At 38.3% G+C, this 12584-nt stretch overlaps 1 protein-coding gene across 6 annotated transcripts in view; it reads left to right on the top strand.

Moving 5' to 3' along the window:
- The window catches only part of MEIS2 (Meis homeobox 2), a 226344-nt gene that overhangs the window by 161569 nt on the left and 52191 nt on the right, over positions 1-12584 (top strand). For all 6 annotated transcript variants that reach the window (XM_004578190.4, XM_058666096.1, XM_004578188.3 and 3 more), the window contains exon 9: positions 2893-2969. In XM_004578190.4, the coding sequence (XP_004578247.2) occupies positions 2893-2969 (77 nt within the window). The remainder of the gene's footprint in view (positions 1-2892; positions 2970-12584) is intronic.

The raw sequence follows: 12584 nt of genomic DNA on the forward strand, positions 1-12584 counted from the left end.
TTTCAAGTGCAAACATACCAAAGTTTATTTTAAATTTGAGCCAGTCAGACATTGAGTAATACACATCAAAGAAGAAGTGAAGGCTTCCCATGTTTATTATTTCAATATGATGTCTGTTCTAATAAAGTAGAAGAATCCATATGATAGACCATGTAGTAAAATTCTGCAGTTCCACAGTTTGGCTTTAAATATATACATATATTTGTAAATTAATCCAAAACATATTGTCATAGTTCCAATTCCTCTGAAAGATGATTGTTTTCCATCTCTCTTTTAATTTTAGAAATATAGTGGCTGACTGCCAGAACACTTCCAGATAAACAGTCCACCCTATATATGAAAGGGTCATGGAATCACGAATGTTCAAAAACCACAGAATGTTATTTAAATAAATTTAAGTTATTATGGTCTTCCCAATTAATTAAAAAAAAGCCATCTGTGCAAGGTGAATTTTGGGAGTGTACCAATTTTGTTAAGTGACTGTGGATGGAATCTGCAACTGTGTTTAGAGTGAAAGTGCAGCAGAGGGATTCCCAAGAAAAAATGCACTATTTGTGTAATTCTGTGGTCATTTGACCAAATTTCTAAAAAAAGAAAAAATACCCAGATAGAATCCATGTTACTCATAATTTACAAACATCTTGAAGGAATTCACTCTCTAGTCACTTCCTTTGCCTTCTCCTCCACTTTTTTTTAACATCCTAAACTTTTGTCAAAAGTCTGCTTTCTCTGCTCTTCATACACACACACAGAGCATAATTCCGTTTTATCAGAACTATCTTATACAAATGCATCACAATAGTGACTAAGACTGAATATACATAAAAGGTCAAAAACACTGCATTAAAAAAGAGCACACTGGAAGACATTGCCAGTGTAGGCTTAGACCTTTTTGTTGCAGCTTTATTTACATTTTGGGCGGGGTGAATAACCTGTAAACCTAGGCTCTCGGAGAAGCAAGAAGCCAATAGGTATCACTGCCTTGATTTGTCAAGGAAATATCGTAAGGAAACATATTTAAACTTTTAAAAATATATATATATATATATCTGTATACCCCTCCACCTCCAACCAGTGTTTTTAGTCAATTAAAATCTGTACCCTAAGTCTTTTCCAGTTTGAAGTCACCCTGGTGTCTGTGATGAGCAATCCTTCTTGTTTGTGTAGTCATTCATTATCTCCATTACCAAAAGGAGAATGGAGGACAATTACATTGTTTGGACGAATCAGAGTGTTAGGAGGAGTATTTGTCATGGTGGCAGAGTGCAGCACCTGACATGCAACGATTGATGGCCAGGAATGAGTGAGAGTGGCCAAAGCAGCCTCATAGGATGCAAATTACTGACTGTGGATTCCAATTTATCCTGTTCATTTTTCTTGCCCGTGCTGAAGACCATTAGTGGTTTTTGAAGCAGTGAAGGGGTCATTACTAATGTGGGTAGGCTTCAAGCAGGAGGGGGAAGGAGGGGAAAAGCCTTCTGTAATTACACAGCTTTCAGGAACATGCTGGAGGCCCTAGCCAAAAAAATGTCAACACCTCGCAATCAGAAAAATTTATTTTCATTTTATGCTTAACCCATATTAACTCAACATTATCATCTTTCTTTGTTAACATTTGCAGAATATTAAAAGCCTGGCTTCTATATTAATACAAATCTAGTTAACCCCTTTTGCTATACAAGGGATTTTGTTTAACCTAATGGCATTTGAGTTTGCTAATAAGTAATTGTGCACATTTTGGATAATGTATTCTATTATAGAAGATTAAATACCTGGAGAAAAAATCTTAGATGATTGAAAAACATTCATCGTCTCTAATATTGGAATGAGTAGAATGCTCTGAATGGCATACTGTGTTGCTCCTAATTGTCACCCTTTAATAATGCTGACGGGAAATATTTGTTACTAAAGGCTTTCTGGTTTATGCACAAGTTTGACATGCTGGATAGAAGTTTACTTTTGGATTAAGAAAACCCAGTAAGTTTAGAGGAGGTACTTGTTTCACAGATATTTTCCACAATTATGTACACACCAGTACAGTGTCTTTTAGAGCAAATGTCTGATTCTGAAACAATAACCCTCGATTTCCAAATGAGAGAGGAGAGCCTATTGATAAGGGAAGACTGTTCCTGATTGGTGAATTGTGGTGGAAAGTAAAGAATTAAAAAGTACTGAAACCTATGGCTTCATTCTCTTATTGCTGTACTTTAAGAAAAAAAAAATGTAAAAATTCCATATAAAGCAGTGCACAGTATTGACTCCTCTTAATATGTGACCCTGTTAACCCAGAGCACAAACTAATAAAAATTAAAAAATCTTCTGTCTTATAAAGGAGTCAAAAGAAATACACTGTGAGAGGACTACGTTGTCATTCAATCAATCCCCATGTCTTCCAAGAGCAGCTGAGATTTTGTGCTTTCTCCCCATCCAAACTTTGAAGTCAGTAACCTCAGATTAACTAGGAAATCATCACATGCCGAGCTGTCTCATGAAGAGAACTTAGAATAAGGGCTTCGTGTAGCTTTTCCAGCAAGCAAAGTAAAATGCGCCCAAGACCAGTTCTGTTCAGAACAACTGTAATGCTTGTAGATAATCTAATTCTTATGCCATCACAGAGGTGCCTCACATCCCTGCCCTCTGAAAGAAACTGAGTAACTTACACCCTGGCCTTCTACTGCATGCACCCCAGGGTGCGGCGGGAACATGAAGTGGCTCACGTACGTTTCTAGATTTCTTTCTGTTCACATTGTTTTAAACACATTATACAAAAGACGCTATTAGGAAAATCAAGCCATAGACTGAACAAATCACCAGTGGTGGTTTCATTCTTAGACATAAGTGACTCTTTCTTAACTGCTGATACATCTTTTAAAACATTTGTTTTTTCATTAGCATCCGTACCCTTCCGAAGAGCAGAAGAAACAGTTAGCGCAAGACACAGGACTTACAATTCTCCAAGTAAACAACTGGTGAGTCACCCAAAAATCAATGTCTTTCTCCCATGGCTAAAATGAGATTTCTAAATAATTGTTTTTCTGTTTCTAAAACAAATGAAATTGAGGAGGATAAGCTCTGTGTTTCTACCTTAGGTGTGAAAATAGTACTTAGGGAGAGGAACAGGTAACCCAGGGAAATGACTTTTGTAAAATTATTTCTTTTCTCACTCTCTTCTGCTCCACCTTGCTTTTCCCATCTTTGTGATGTTTTAAAATTCTTGAATTGCACCACAAATTCTGTTCCGGTCACTCCAGCTGAAATAGTTATGCAGTGTGGTTTCGCACAGCTCTGGTACGGAGTTAGCAGTTCTCAGGGGGCTTCTTTTGTCTAGGCTTTGAGTGGTGGTAGAGATACAGGCTTTTTAGTATCTCCTGATAGAAATTTATTTACTCTGATTTTTTTTTAAATAGGAGAAAAGGCTTTCCCATTTGTAGCTTTGCGATTTGGTAGATTGCTGCTGTGGCAGTGTGCGGACCCTCCACCCTTTGTACATGGCTTAGAGGGTAACTGTGCTAAAGGAGGGGCAGAGGATTAAATAAAATGATCACAGCGGCCAAGAAATGATATAGGAATTACTTATCAAAATACTGGCCCAGGTTTTATCAGCAGCTTAATTTTGTTCAGTACATTCTTGGGGTGATGTTCAGATTAATTGAACTGACAGTTCTCTTTCAAAATTCAGGGAAAGTATTTGCACGGATTTCAGGCCTTATACAAACTTAATTACATGGAACTCCATTTTATCATTCTAATTCCATGTAGCAGAGGTTGTATTTACAAATGAGAAGTCTCTGCCTTTATTCACAGCTTTCCTTAATATATTTATCAAAGCAGGTTCATTTACAAAGTGCTCTATCTGTGGGATACAGGCAGGCAGACATTAACAAAGCTTTTAGGTTTATCAGGCTCGCTGCCTGATGAGCTACCCGAGGGTCAATTGATTTTGTGGTTCTGTGATTCATTTTTTTCTCATTTTTCTAGGATCACAATGAGAGACATGCTTGGAGAATTAGCCAGTTTGTCTGCCTTATCTGTCAGGCAATTTTTTTTTTTCCCAGGGAAGTCAAGCTACTTAAATTGGCCACAGGAACTGCCGTTATCTGACTTTAATGCACCCTATAGTGTGGATAGCATTTCAATTACACCAGTAACCAAAGCTTAGCTGCAGCCCTTTTCATGCCTAGTGCTGTACAGAAAGTGATGTGCCTACCTACAGAAGCAGAAAATTGAGTTGCCTTGCTTCTGTCAGGGTGATTAATGCAGAAATAAACTGCTAACCTGAAAAGAAAGGCAGAAAGAAAGGATAGACAATACAGACTTGATTTCACTTTAATTTTCTTCTAAAGATTGAACCTAGGTACATTTAAAGATACCCTTTAGATCAAAACTTAGAATAAAGGCTGTCATCTCCATAGGGGGTATGTATGTGATTATATGTTGATAGGAGCCCTGTAGTGTGAATATATGTATATAATATATGCATATATGTTCTTAGCGCCAACTGTCAGTGATTTGAAGCAATAAAATAAATATGCCCTGTGTTAACTGTAGGAGACATGCGTGGCCCGCACGTTATTCTAAATCATACCGAGTAGCAGGCTGAGCTGCTAACTATGCAGTGGCCCTTCTGAAGTTACTGTTGTTTTAGAAACATTACGTTTATACATAATGGGCAAGTCAAGGAAGGCTGTGGTAGAAAATTTTTAGAGGTGAAATGTCTACACATTGATATTTGGCAAGGACATTGGATCTTGTTTTTTTCTACAGCGCTCTTGCATCATCCACTACCTGAACTTCTTGAGGTAGTCATTGTGCTTGAAGAGTGAAGCATTCTTCACATGGCTGGACCCTGGGCATACCCCCTTCTTTCCTGAATCCCATTGAGCCCCAAAACATATACAAGAGACCAGTTGGTGCGATACTTTAGGTTGCTTATCTCTGTATTTGTCACAGAATACAAAGGATGAGGTGGTGACAGTCTGTCACCTAGCACACTCTTCGTAATACCATATAAATGCCAACACCAACAACTCTACAAAATAATTCCTTCTTTCTGATTTTCACACTTCCTTCTGAAAAATCCTATAATCCTGCCCTCTGGTCCTATGCCTAGTTAATGGCTATTATAATTTTGATAATAAGGTAGAACTCAGGACGACAAAGCAGCAAATACTTCTAAAAGACCACCAAGATTTTAATATAGGGAGTAGGCTTCTGGGAATTTCAAAAAGAAATTTAAAAGAGAGCACCTCATACTTTAGTTCATTTTGAACCTGCCCAAGATCTTGAGCAGGTGAGCTTCAAAACAAAGCTATCCAGCTTTCAAAACCGTGTAACCACTGTTCTTAAATGCAAAGCGATGACTAAGAGAGATGAGAAAAGTGTACTGTAAACCTTCTCCAGGTCCTGAAAACTCTCCATCAAAAAACAAAGGGGATCAGAAGGGGGTTCCTAAACCCTAAACCTCATTCAGTCTATTAAAAGAGCTATAATCCACGACTCTAGTATTAGAGACCAAGAATTCATGCTTGTGTGCTGCAAAGCTTGTGTGCCAAGAATTAGAGTAAAATAGCAAGCGTGTGAAGAGTCTTCAAAGAGTAAATGGGAAATGCATAGAATATTCTGAAAATACATATTATGCATGGATTTCAAAAAATTATGTACCAAAATATATTTTTAATGATATTTTCCAGTTTTTTTAAGTTCCCTTGTACAAATTAAAGAGTCATATAGGATTTGCTGCTTCTGTTCTGCCTCTTACTTGTTTCTTGGAATAAAAAGGCCAGTCAAGGTCAAGGTAGTTAAGCAGTGCTGTAAAATAACATCTATGGTAATATAGCTATGGAGCATGGCTCTGAGCACTTGATGAGAGCAATAAGCAATAAAAACAGACCTGTTAAGATCAGTCCATCATGATGAACTTTAGAACAAATAAGCAAAAAAGGAAGTTTAGCAGATAATTAAGAGACTTAAAGATGTGTTGTACCTTAGCAGTCAGTGCTAGGAATAATCCTGGTGGGCTTTTCCAGTGGATTTATAGGGAGCATACGAAAAGTCATGGCGCAAACCAAGCAAACTGTGATTTCAGGAAAGGCGTGGAGTTCACGGCACTGAGTCATTTTTTTTCCTACAGTTAGCTCTTAGAAGTCTGTAAATAATCACCTAATTAAGACTTTTTAAAAAGGTAAGGGGATCGGGCTCGGCAGCGTGGCCTAGTGGCTAAGGTCCTCGCCTTGATCCCATGTGGCCGCTGGTTCTAATCCCGGCAGCTCCACTTCCTCTCTCTGTCTCTCCTCCTCTCAGCATGTCTGACTTTGTAATAAAAATGGAATAAAAAAAAAAAAAAGGTAAGGGGATCTTCAGTGTGTGCACTTTGCTGCTGTAGCTAACTACACATTGTCAGGCTGGCTAACTACACTGGTGATTTGGTGGAGAGTCAGGAAATTAGTGGCCAAAAACCAAAATGCATGTATCAAAAGAGATTAGAATATCTTCAACCTGCATAATCTCCTCACATTAGGGAAGCAACCTGGTTCCTTTCATTTAAGTATAGGTTAAAACTCTAAGGGTATGACAACATGCTAGGTAAACCTTCAGGATTTAAGAATCACACTTTGTGGGTTAAAAATCCAGTTTCCACTAGTAGACAGATCTTTAACCTTTAACTAATTGCTTAAGTCCTTTGAGCCTTAGTTCTCTCATCTGTAAAGTGGGGTTGATCTGAGGATACTGTAATTCCATTTTCCATTAATTTATTGAACATTGATTGCTTTGGTGGTGCGTGCTAACTGCTCAGCATAGTGCTAGCACATACAGGAGATGGCAGTTATTGTTAAAGTAGTTAGAAATAAATAATTGTTAAGATGAGAAACACGCTAAAGCATATTGATACAAAGTATTCATTAAATAGCTTACAAGTAGGAATGGAGAGTACTTGCAGGGGGAATAGCGACAGTTAGTGCTGGCAGCTTACTGTGCAGATCTTCCATATTAAAAACAGATTTGTCTAGTTTCTCAGATACCCCTTTTTTGTAGTTCTTTGATGCCAGTGAGGTAAGATTAGGGAACCTTAGGAGGTAAGTGGCATCAAATAGCTATGTGAAGGTTAGATGTTCTGAAGGGAAGTTTGAGGTGTTGATATTCTGGTATTTTTCCTGGGAAGCATATTGGCATGCATTCATTGATAGGAGATTTTTTTAAAGTATGTATTTTCATATGATGAAGTTCTTTGCTGAATAATTTGCTGAGATGCATTTAAGCATGTTTTAGTGTAGTATTCATTACATATGTTGCAGTCTTGGGCTTTGACAATTAAAATTTTTCAGGTAAAATTACTGTGGGTGAAACTAAGACATTTCGTGTCCTCATGTAACTTTCTCAGTGCAGTATCAATTACAGTTTGTAGCTTACACTTGGTATTCTAGAATAACATAAAAAGGGAGAGACTATTTAATATCACTGCAGTCTTTATAAGCAACAAGCAAAAATCCTGAGAAAATGAGTATACTATGAATTATTGACAGAATACTCAGATAGTAGGCCTCCAAATAAAGAATGAAACTTAAAATTTCCATTTAAAGATTATTCAGGGAGTTTCTTTGTACAAAAGATTAATTTCAGTTTGAAAGACTGTGCAAAATTCAAGTATCTCTGTCCTATTTGCCCAACTTCCCAACTAAACTCTCATACAGCCATCTTTCTAGGTTTACTAGCTTTTGATGGTTCATACCTATTAAATGGCAGTTTGTTTCATGTGCTTCAGTTTTGCCCTATTGATCAATTTTTCTAGAATTTTTGGGTTCTTGTCCAATCAGGATTAAGGGACTCTGCCCAGAGGGAGCATTATCTTGAGAATCAGTTGCCTTTTGTAGCCCACTTCTGTTTGCTTTGCAGAAGCCTCATAACCACCTGGGTAACTTGGTTTTCTTTTGGGTGAAATGAATTGATGGTTAGGCAAAAGAGGAATTTATGTAAGAAAACATGTTGTAGGTTAAAATCAATCTGGAAGTAAAAGGTGTCCTTGTTCAGAGAACCTCATGTCTGATTAAAATACGGATAGAAACCGAGTAGTTACCTAAGAAAACAACCATTTTCCTCCAGAATCCATCAGCTCGGCTAATTGTGGGTGTCCAGATGATTTTCTTCCCTGATTACACTGGAAGGGTAAGAACTGTGTCCTAGGTGGGCTTGAAGAGTGTCTGACCGTTTCAGCCCCTGTGGCAGTGCTTCTCCAAGCCCAATTTAAAGCCCAATTAGTAGAAGATAAAGTAAGGGGTAAAAGAGGTTGCAGTTCTTTACAACAAAGTCAGGTCACTTGCAAAAGGTGTGTCCGCTATCATTCCATTGCAAGAATACAGACACCAGAGACATGTTGTGACATTAGGGCATCAAAAGTAAGCTGGGAATTGAGTCACATAATTTTGTAGTCAACATATGGAATAATTGGCCAATGCTGTAAAACAATCTAAATGAGGTGCAGAGACAGCTGGACACATTTATCTGGAGAGAAAAAGGCTTGAAGGATAGTGTGATAAACCAAGGAGGTGGAGTGGAGACCAGCCTAAAGGGAACAAACTTGCGGGATGAAATACCCTCTCTCTGCTCAGCAGTTTGCACCGTGGCCATTTGTTAAATGCATAGCCGCCATCTCTAGTGATATTTCCAAGTAACGTCTATGTTTCTGAACACAACTCCGTTTGAATGTGAAGTCAGATTTTCTAGGTGCTCGATTCATTGTCAGCATTTAATGTGCTGAGGCTGCCGATGCTGAGGAAATGAGCACACGCACGCGCACACACACATACACACTTTGGAGAGCCTGAGGTGAAATGCTTCCCTTTCAGATGACATCATAGGCCAAAGGGAGAGGGGGGAAAGGGGTGCAGAGTGTTTTCTTAAAGGGGTGAAAGAATTGGCCTCTTGTCAGCAGTAGGGTTTCCCCTGTGTTTACATCACCGTACAGGTCCCTATCACCCTGACTCCATGGTCATATTAGCATTTCTCGGGGATCCACAGCTATTTCTGAGGCCAAAACCAAAGGGAAGTGGGAAGAAGATTAAAAGATGTGAAAAGAAAAACACACATGATTAATGTTCAACTAGAGGGATTGCCCTGAAATTTAAGTGGATTTCATTTTGCTCTGTCTACAGCAGATGTAGCTGGAGGTGACCACAGCATCGACACGTGGCATACCAATTTTGAATAAGAGGGAATATTACCATATTTTCCCATTTTACATCCTGTAGCAAATTCATGAAATTCCCACACCGATCTGAACACTGAAGATATTTATTGTACCTGAACAGCCATGCCTCCTACCCATTTCCGTGTCAGACCTGCTCTCCTATACACCTTCTGCCCAGTAGATTGGAGTACCATTTCCAGAAATTTCGATGCAGTCCGAATTTGGGCAAGCAACTCAGACTCAGCAAGAGCCTTTTAAAAGTGGTAAACAAAAGGAGTAGAGGGGGAAATAAAGGAAGGGAATGCCAGCGAGGGGACTCAAAGGGGAGGTTTGCGGCAATCCTTCACATTCAATTATACCAGCTCCTTTGTGCTTTTCCCTTTTGCTCTGCAAAGAATGAAATATGGTTTTCATAGCAAGCTGGCAGCATTATCTCAGGATGCATATTTCTTTGCCGTTTGGAATGCCAGTAAGGGGAGGGAAAAAAAGTTCCTCGTTTAGAGGAAAGTACAGTACTACAGAGAAAACACAAAACAACAAAAAGGAATGCAACAAGTTTCTGAAACAGTTCCAAAAAGTGCCCCTTAAAGAAAATATTTAAATGAGAACTTTGGTGGAGATAAAATTTCTCATACTGAAAGTTACTATTTTTAACTCTGTAAGTAGGGAATGAAATTTGGTCCACAATGTGGACTTCTTTTGGTATTTGAGGATTTTTAGAATTAGCCTCCGCTCTTTCATTGATGAGGACAATACACTCCAGACAAGTCCTGTACGAGGCACAAGGCCCTACCTACTTCTGCACTTCATTATACTAGTATTTGGAAGAGAGACAAGGTTTGCTCAAATAAGTCCTTTATTCATCTCAGTCAGCATGGTCTACATGGATTCTTAAGGTAACACAGAAATAAGAGTCTGTATTTCAGTGGGTCGGGTGATTTTCGTCACATAATATTAACTTAGCTATTTACTGATTTTCAATAGAAAATCCCTGATTACAAATTATCCCAAAGCAACTGACTCATTAAATACTCCTTAACCCAAGTCACAAATGGGTAAAGTTGGATTTTGAAAAATATTTTTTCACAGAAGTTTTTAAATTACCATATAACATTTCTCAAAGGCAGAAAATAGAACGCATGTTTTAAATGGAATCCTTAAATCAGAAGCTATTAGAAGGGTAAAAAAGATCAGAATATATATATATATACACACACACATCACATGTGTATATATACACACATACATGTGTGTATATATGTATACATATACCATTTGTTTGCTTGTTCTGCAGATTTATTCTTAAAAATAAGGGTCTTGATTGTGATAGCCTCATTCTGAATTTTTAGTCCTTTTGGCCACAGTGCTGCTTTTTCCAGTAAATTTACCCCTCATTTTTTCCATTATCCACCATATTGAGTGCTTTTAAAATGCTTTCAGGAATATTCTTGCAGAACAAGAACTGCTTTATGAATAGTCTTCAGAGCAGGTTCTGACTCACTTCAGTCCTTCCTTCACTGGAGAGCAGCCCTCTAAAAATTACTTCATTGCGAATCTGCTCTGTTAATGAGTAAATGTAGGTCCTGTTAATCTTGTGATCCTGCAGACTTGTTCTGTTGCTGCTGCTGCTGTTCGCATTGTGGAGTGAGCATCAGTTAGGCAACACTTCCTAGTGCTTACCCCAGGGGGCTTCTGTCCAACTCCTGACGTCCAGAACTCTTCTTTCCATTCTCCAAATGAGAAAAACCGTTTTTTTTTTTTCATCTGCACAATTACTAGCAACTTAGGCAGAAAAATACATACAGCCTTGATTTTTTTGAAAAAAATGTTGTTCTTTCAAACCTTTTCCTGCTTCATTGTTTTATTGTAATCTTAATAGAAAATCTTGTTTCCGTTTGTGTTCGTTTTTGTTTTTGTGGGTGAATAAAAATTGTTGCTGACTGATCATTCAGTAGAGATTTGCAGCTAACCTCCAGCCCTCATCCAGCATCATGAATTCTGTACTTAGATTGAAATACATATGCAGGGTTCCTGCTCTTTTTCCCTTGCAAGGTAAAGGGGAGATCGGGAGGTTTCCCTTGTGTCTCTAGATATGGCTTATCTTTTAGATAAGTCCCTGCAGGCTGAGGTTTCAGAGTGTTTAATATCCTCCTCCTTAGTTCGGAACTTCCTTCAAGTCTTTAGATAAGCAACAAACTTCAGCAATAGTTACTTAAAGAGTAATGGAGCAGTCAGTTAATCCCCGGCGATCTGGATTCAAGTCTACCTCAAAGCTCACAAGTGAATCTCTTTAATCATTTGTATTTATGGTTCCAACTCAGCCCTTGAGGAAAAAGGGTGATGTTCTTGACTAAAGTTGTATCAGTAATGTTGAAAGGAAACCTTTTCCACTATTGATAAATGAATTTGTTTCACAGAGATGGTCATAGATATTTCCATAGTTCCACCTATTGGCATTCTGGCAATTTCAAAGTTAAGCTGTCATGTTTTGAATCTAGGCTTTGGATACCATTTCATTTTTTTTTTTTTAAATTCTTAATCATATGCCAGGTCCATTTCTGCACATTATTTTCTAAAATTCAAACAAGATCCTCTTCAAAAGAGGGAACTTTTATTCCAGTGGGATGATAAACGAGTATGCAAGAAATGTAAATGGAGAAGGATGGTGTTTTATTTTAATTGTGAAGTCTGATTCTTGCTGTTATGTTTGTCAGTATGGTAGGAGGATGCACTGGTATTCATGAGTACCCATGGGCAAATTTCCTCTTCAGAAAGGTTTGTAGAAAGTGGCACACTGGAATTTGGTCACAGCTGGCTTACTTCCTGCTTTACCTGAGGCAGGGTTAGATAGGGTAAATTCCAAACACTTTCTTAGCTGTGGGTGACTAAATCCTGCTAAGTCTTGGAGGCCTGTGTGGCTCCTGTGACTCTTTGTTGAATAGACAGGTTTCCTGTTATCTTGTGATGTTCCCATAGGTTTTGAGTTTTCCTGTTTGTGTTTGATGGAATGGACGAGTGCAGATGAGACTATGAAAGAGAAACTTAGAAACTCACTATGTAATAGAATAGCAAAAGTCAGAGGGACTGACTTCTCATCATTTTTTCCATAATGAAATTACTACTGTTCTGCCGGTAAACAGGAAATAAGTAATATGTAAAATAATTAGCACCAAAGGGAACATAATAGGTTACTTAGTAAAATCCATATCCGGTTTACCCGATTCCATTGGGTCTAGGGACCAGAGAGCACTTGACTTGATGTACATTTCTGAGTGAGAGGAGCACCCTAGTGCACTTTGTCAGCTTCCTGGCTTCTGACATTAAATAAGCTTCAGGTATGATTTATTGAGTAGCTGTTTGACAGGAGTGAGAAACTAAAGTCTTCTAGTCCTTGCCGAGCCTC

This window comes from Ochotona princeps, chromosome 6, assembly GCF_030435755.1.
Source record: "Ochotona princeps isolate mOchPri1 chromosome 6, mOchPri1.hap1, whole genome shotgun sequence".
Taxonomy (NCBI): Eukaryota; Metazoa; Chordata; class Mammalia; order Lagomorpha; family Ochotonidae; genus Ochotona; species Ochotona princeps.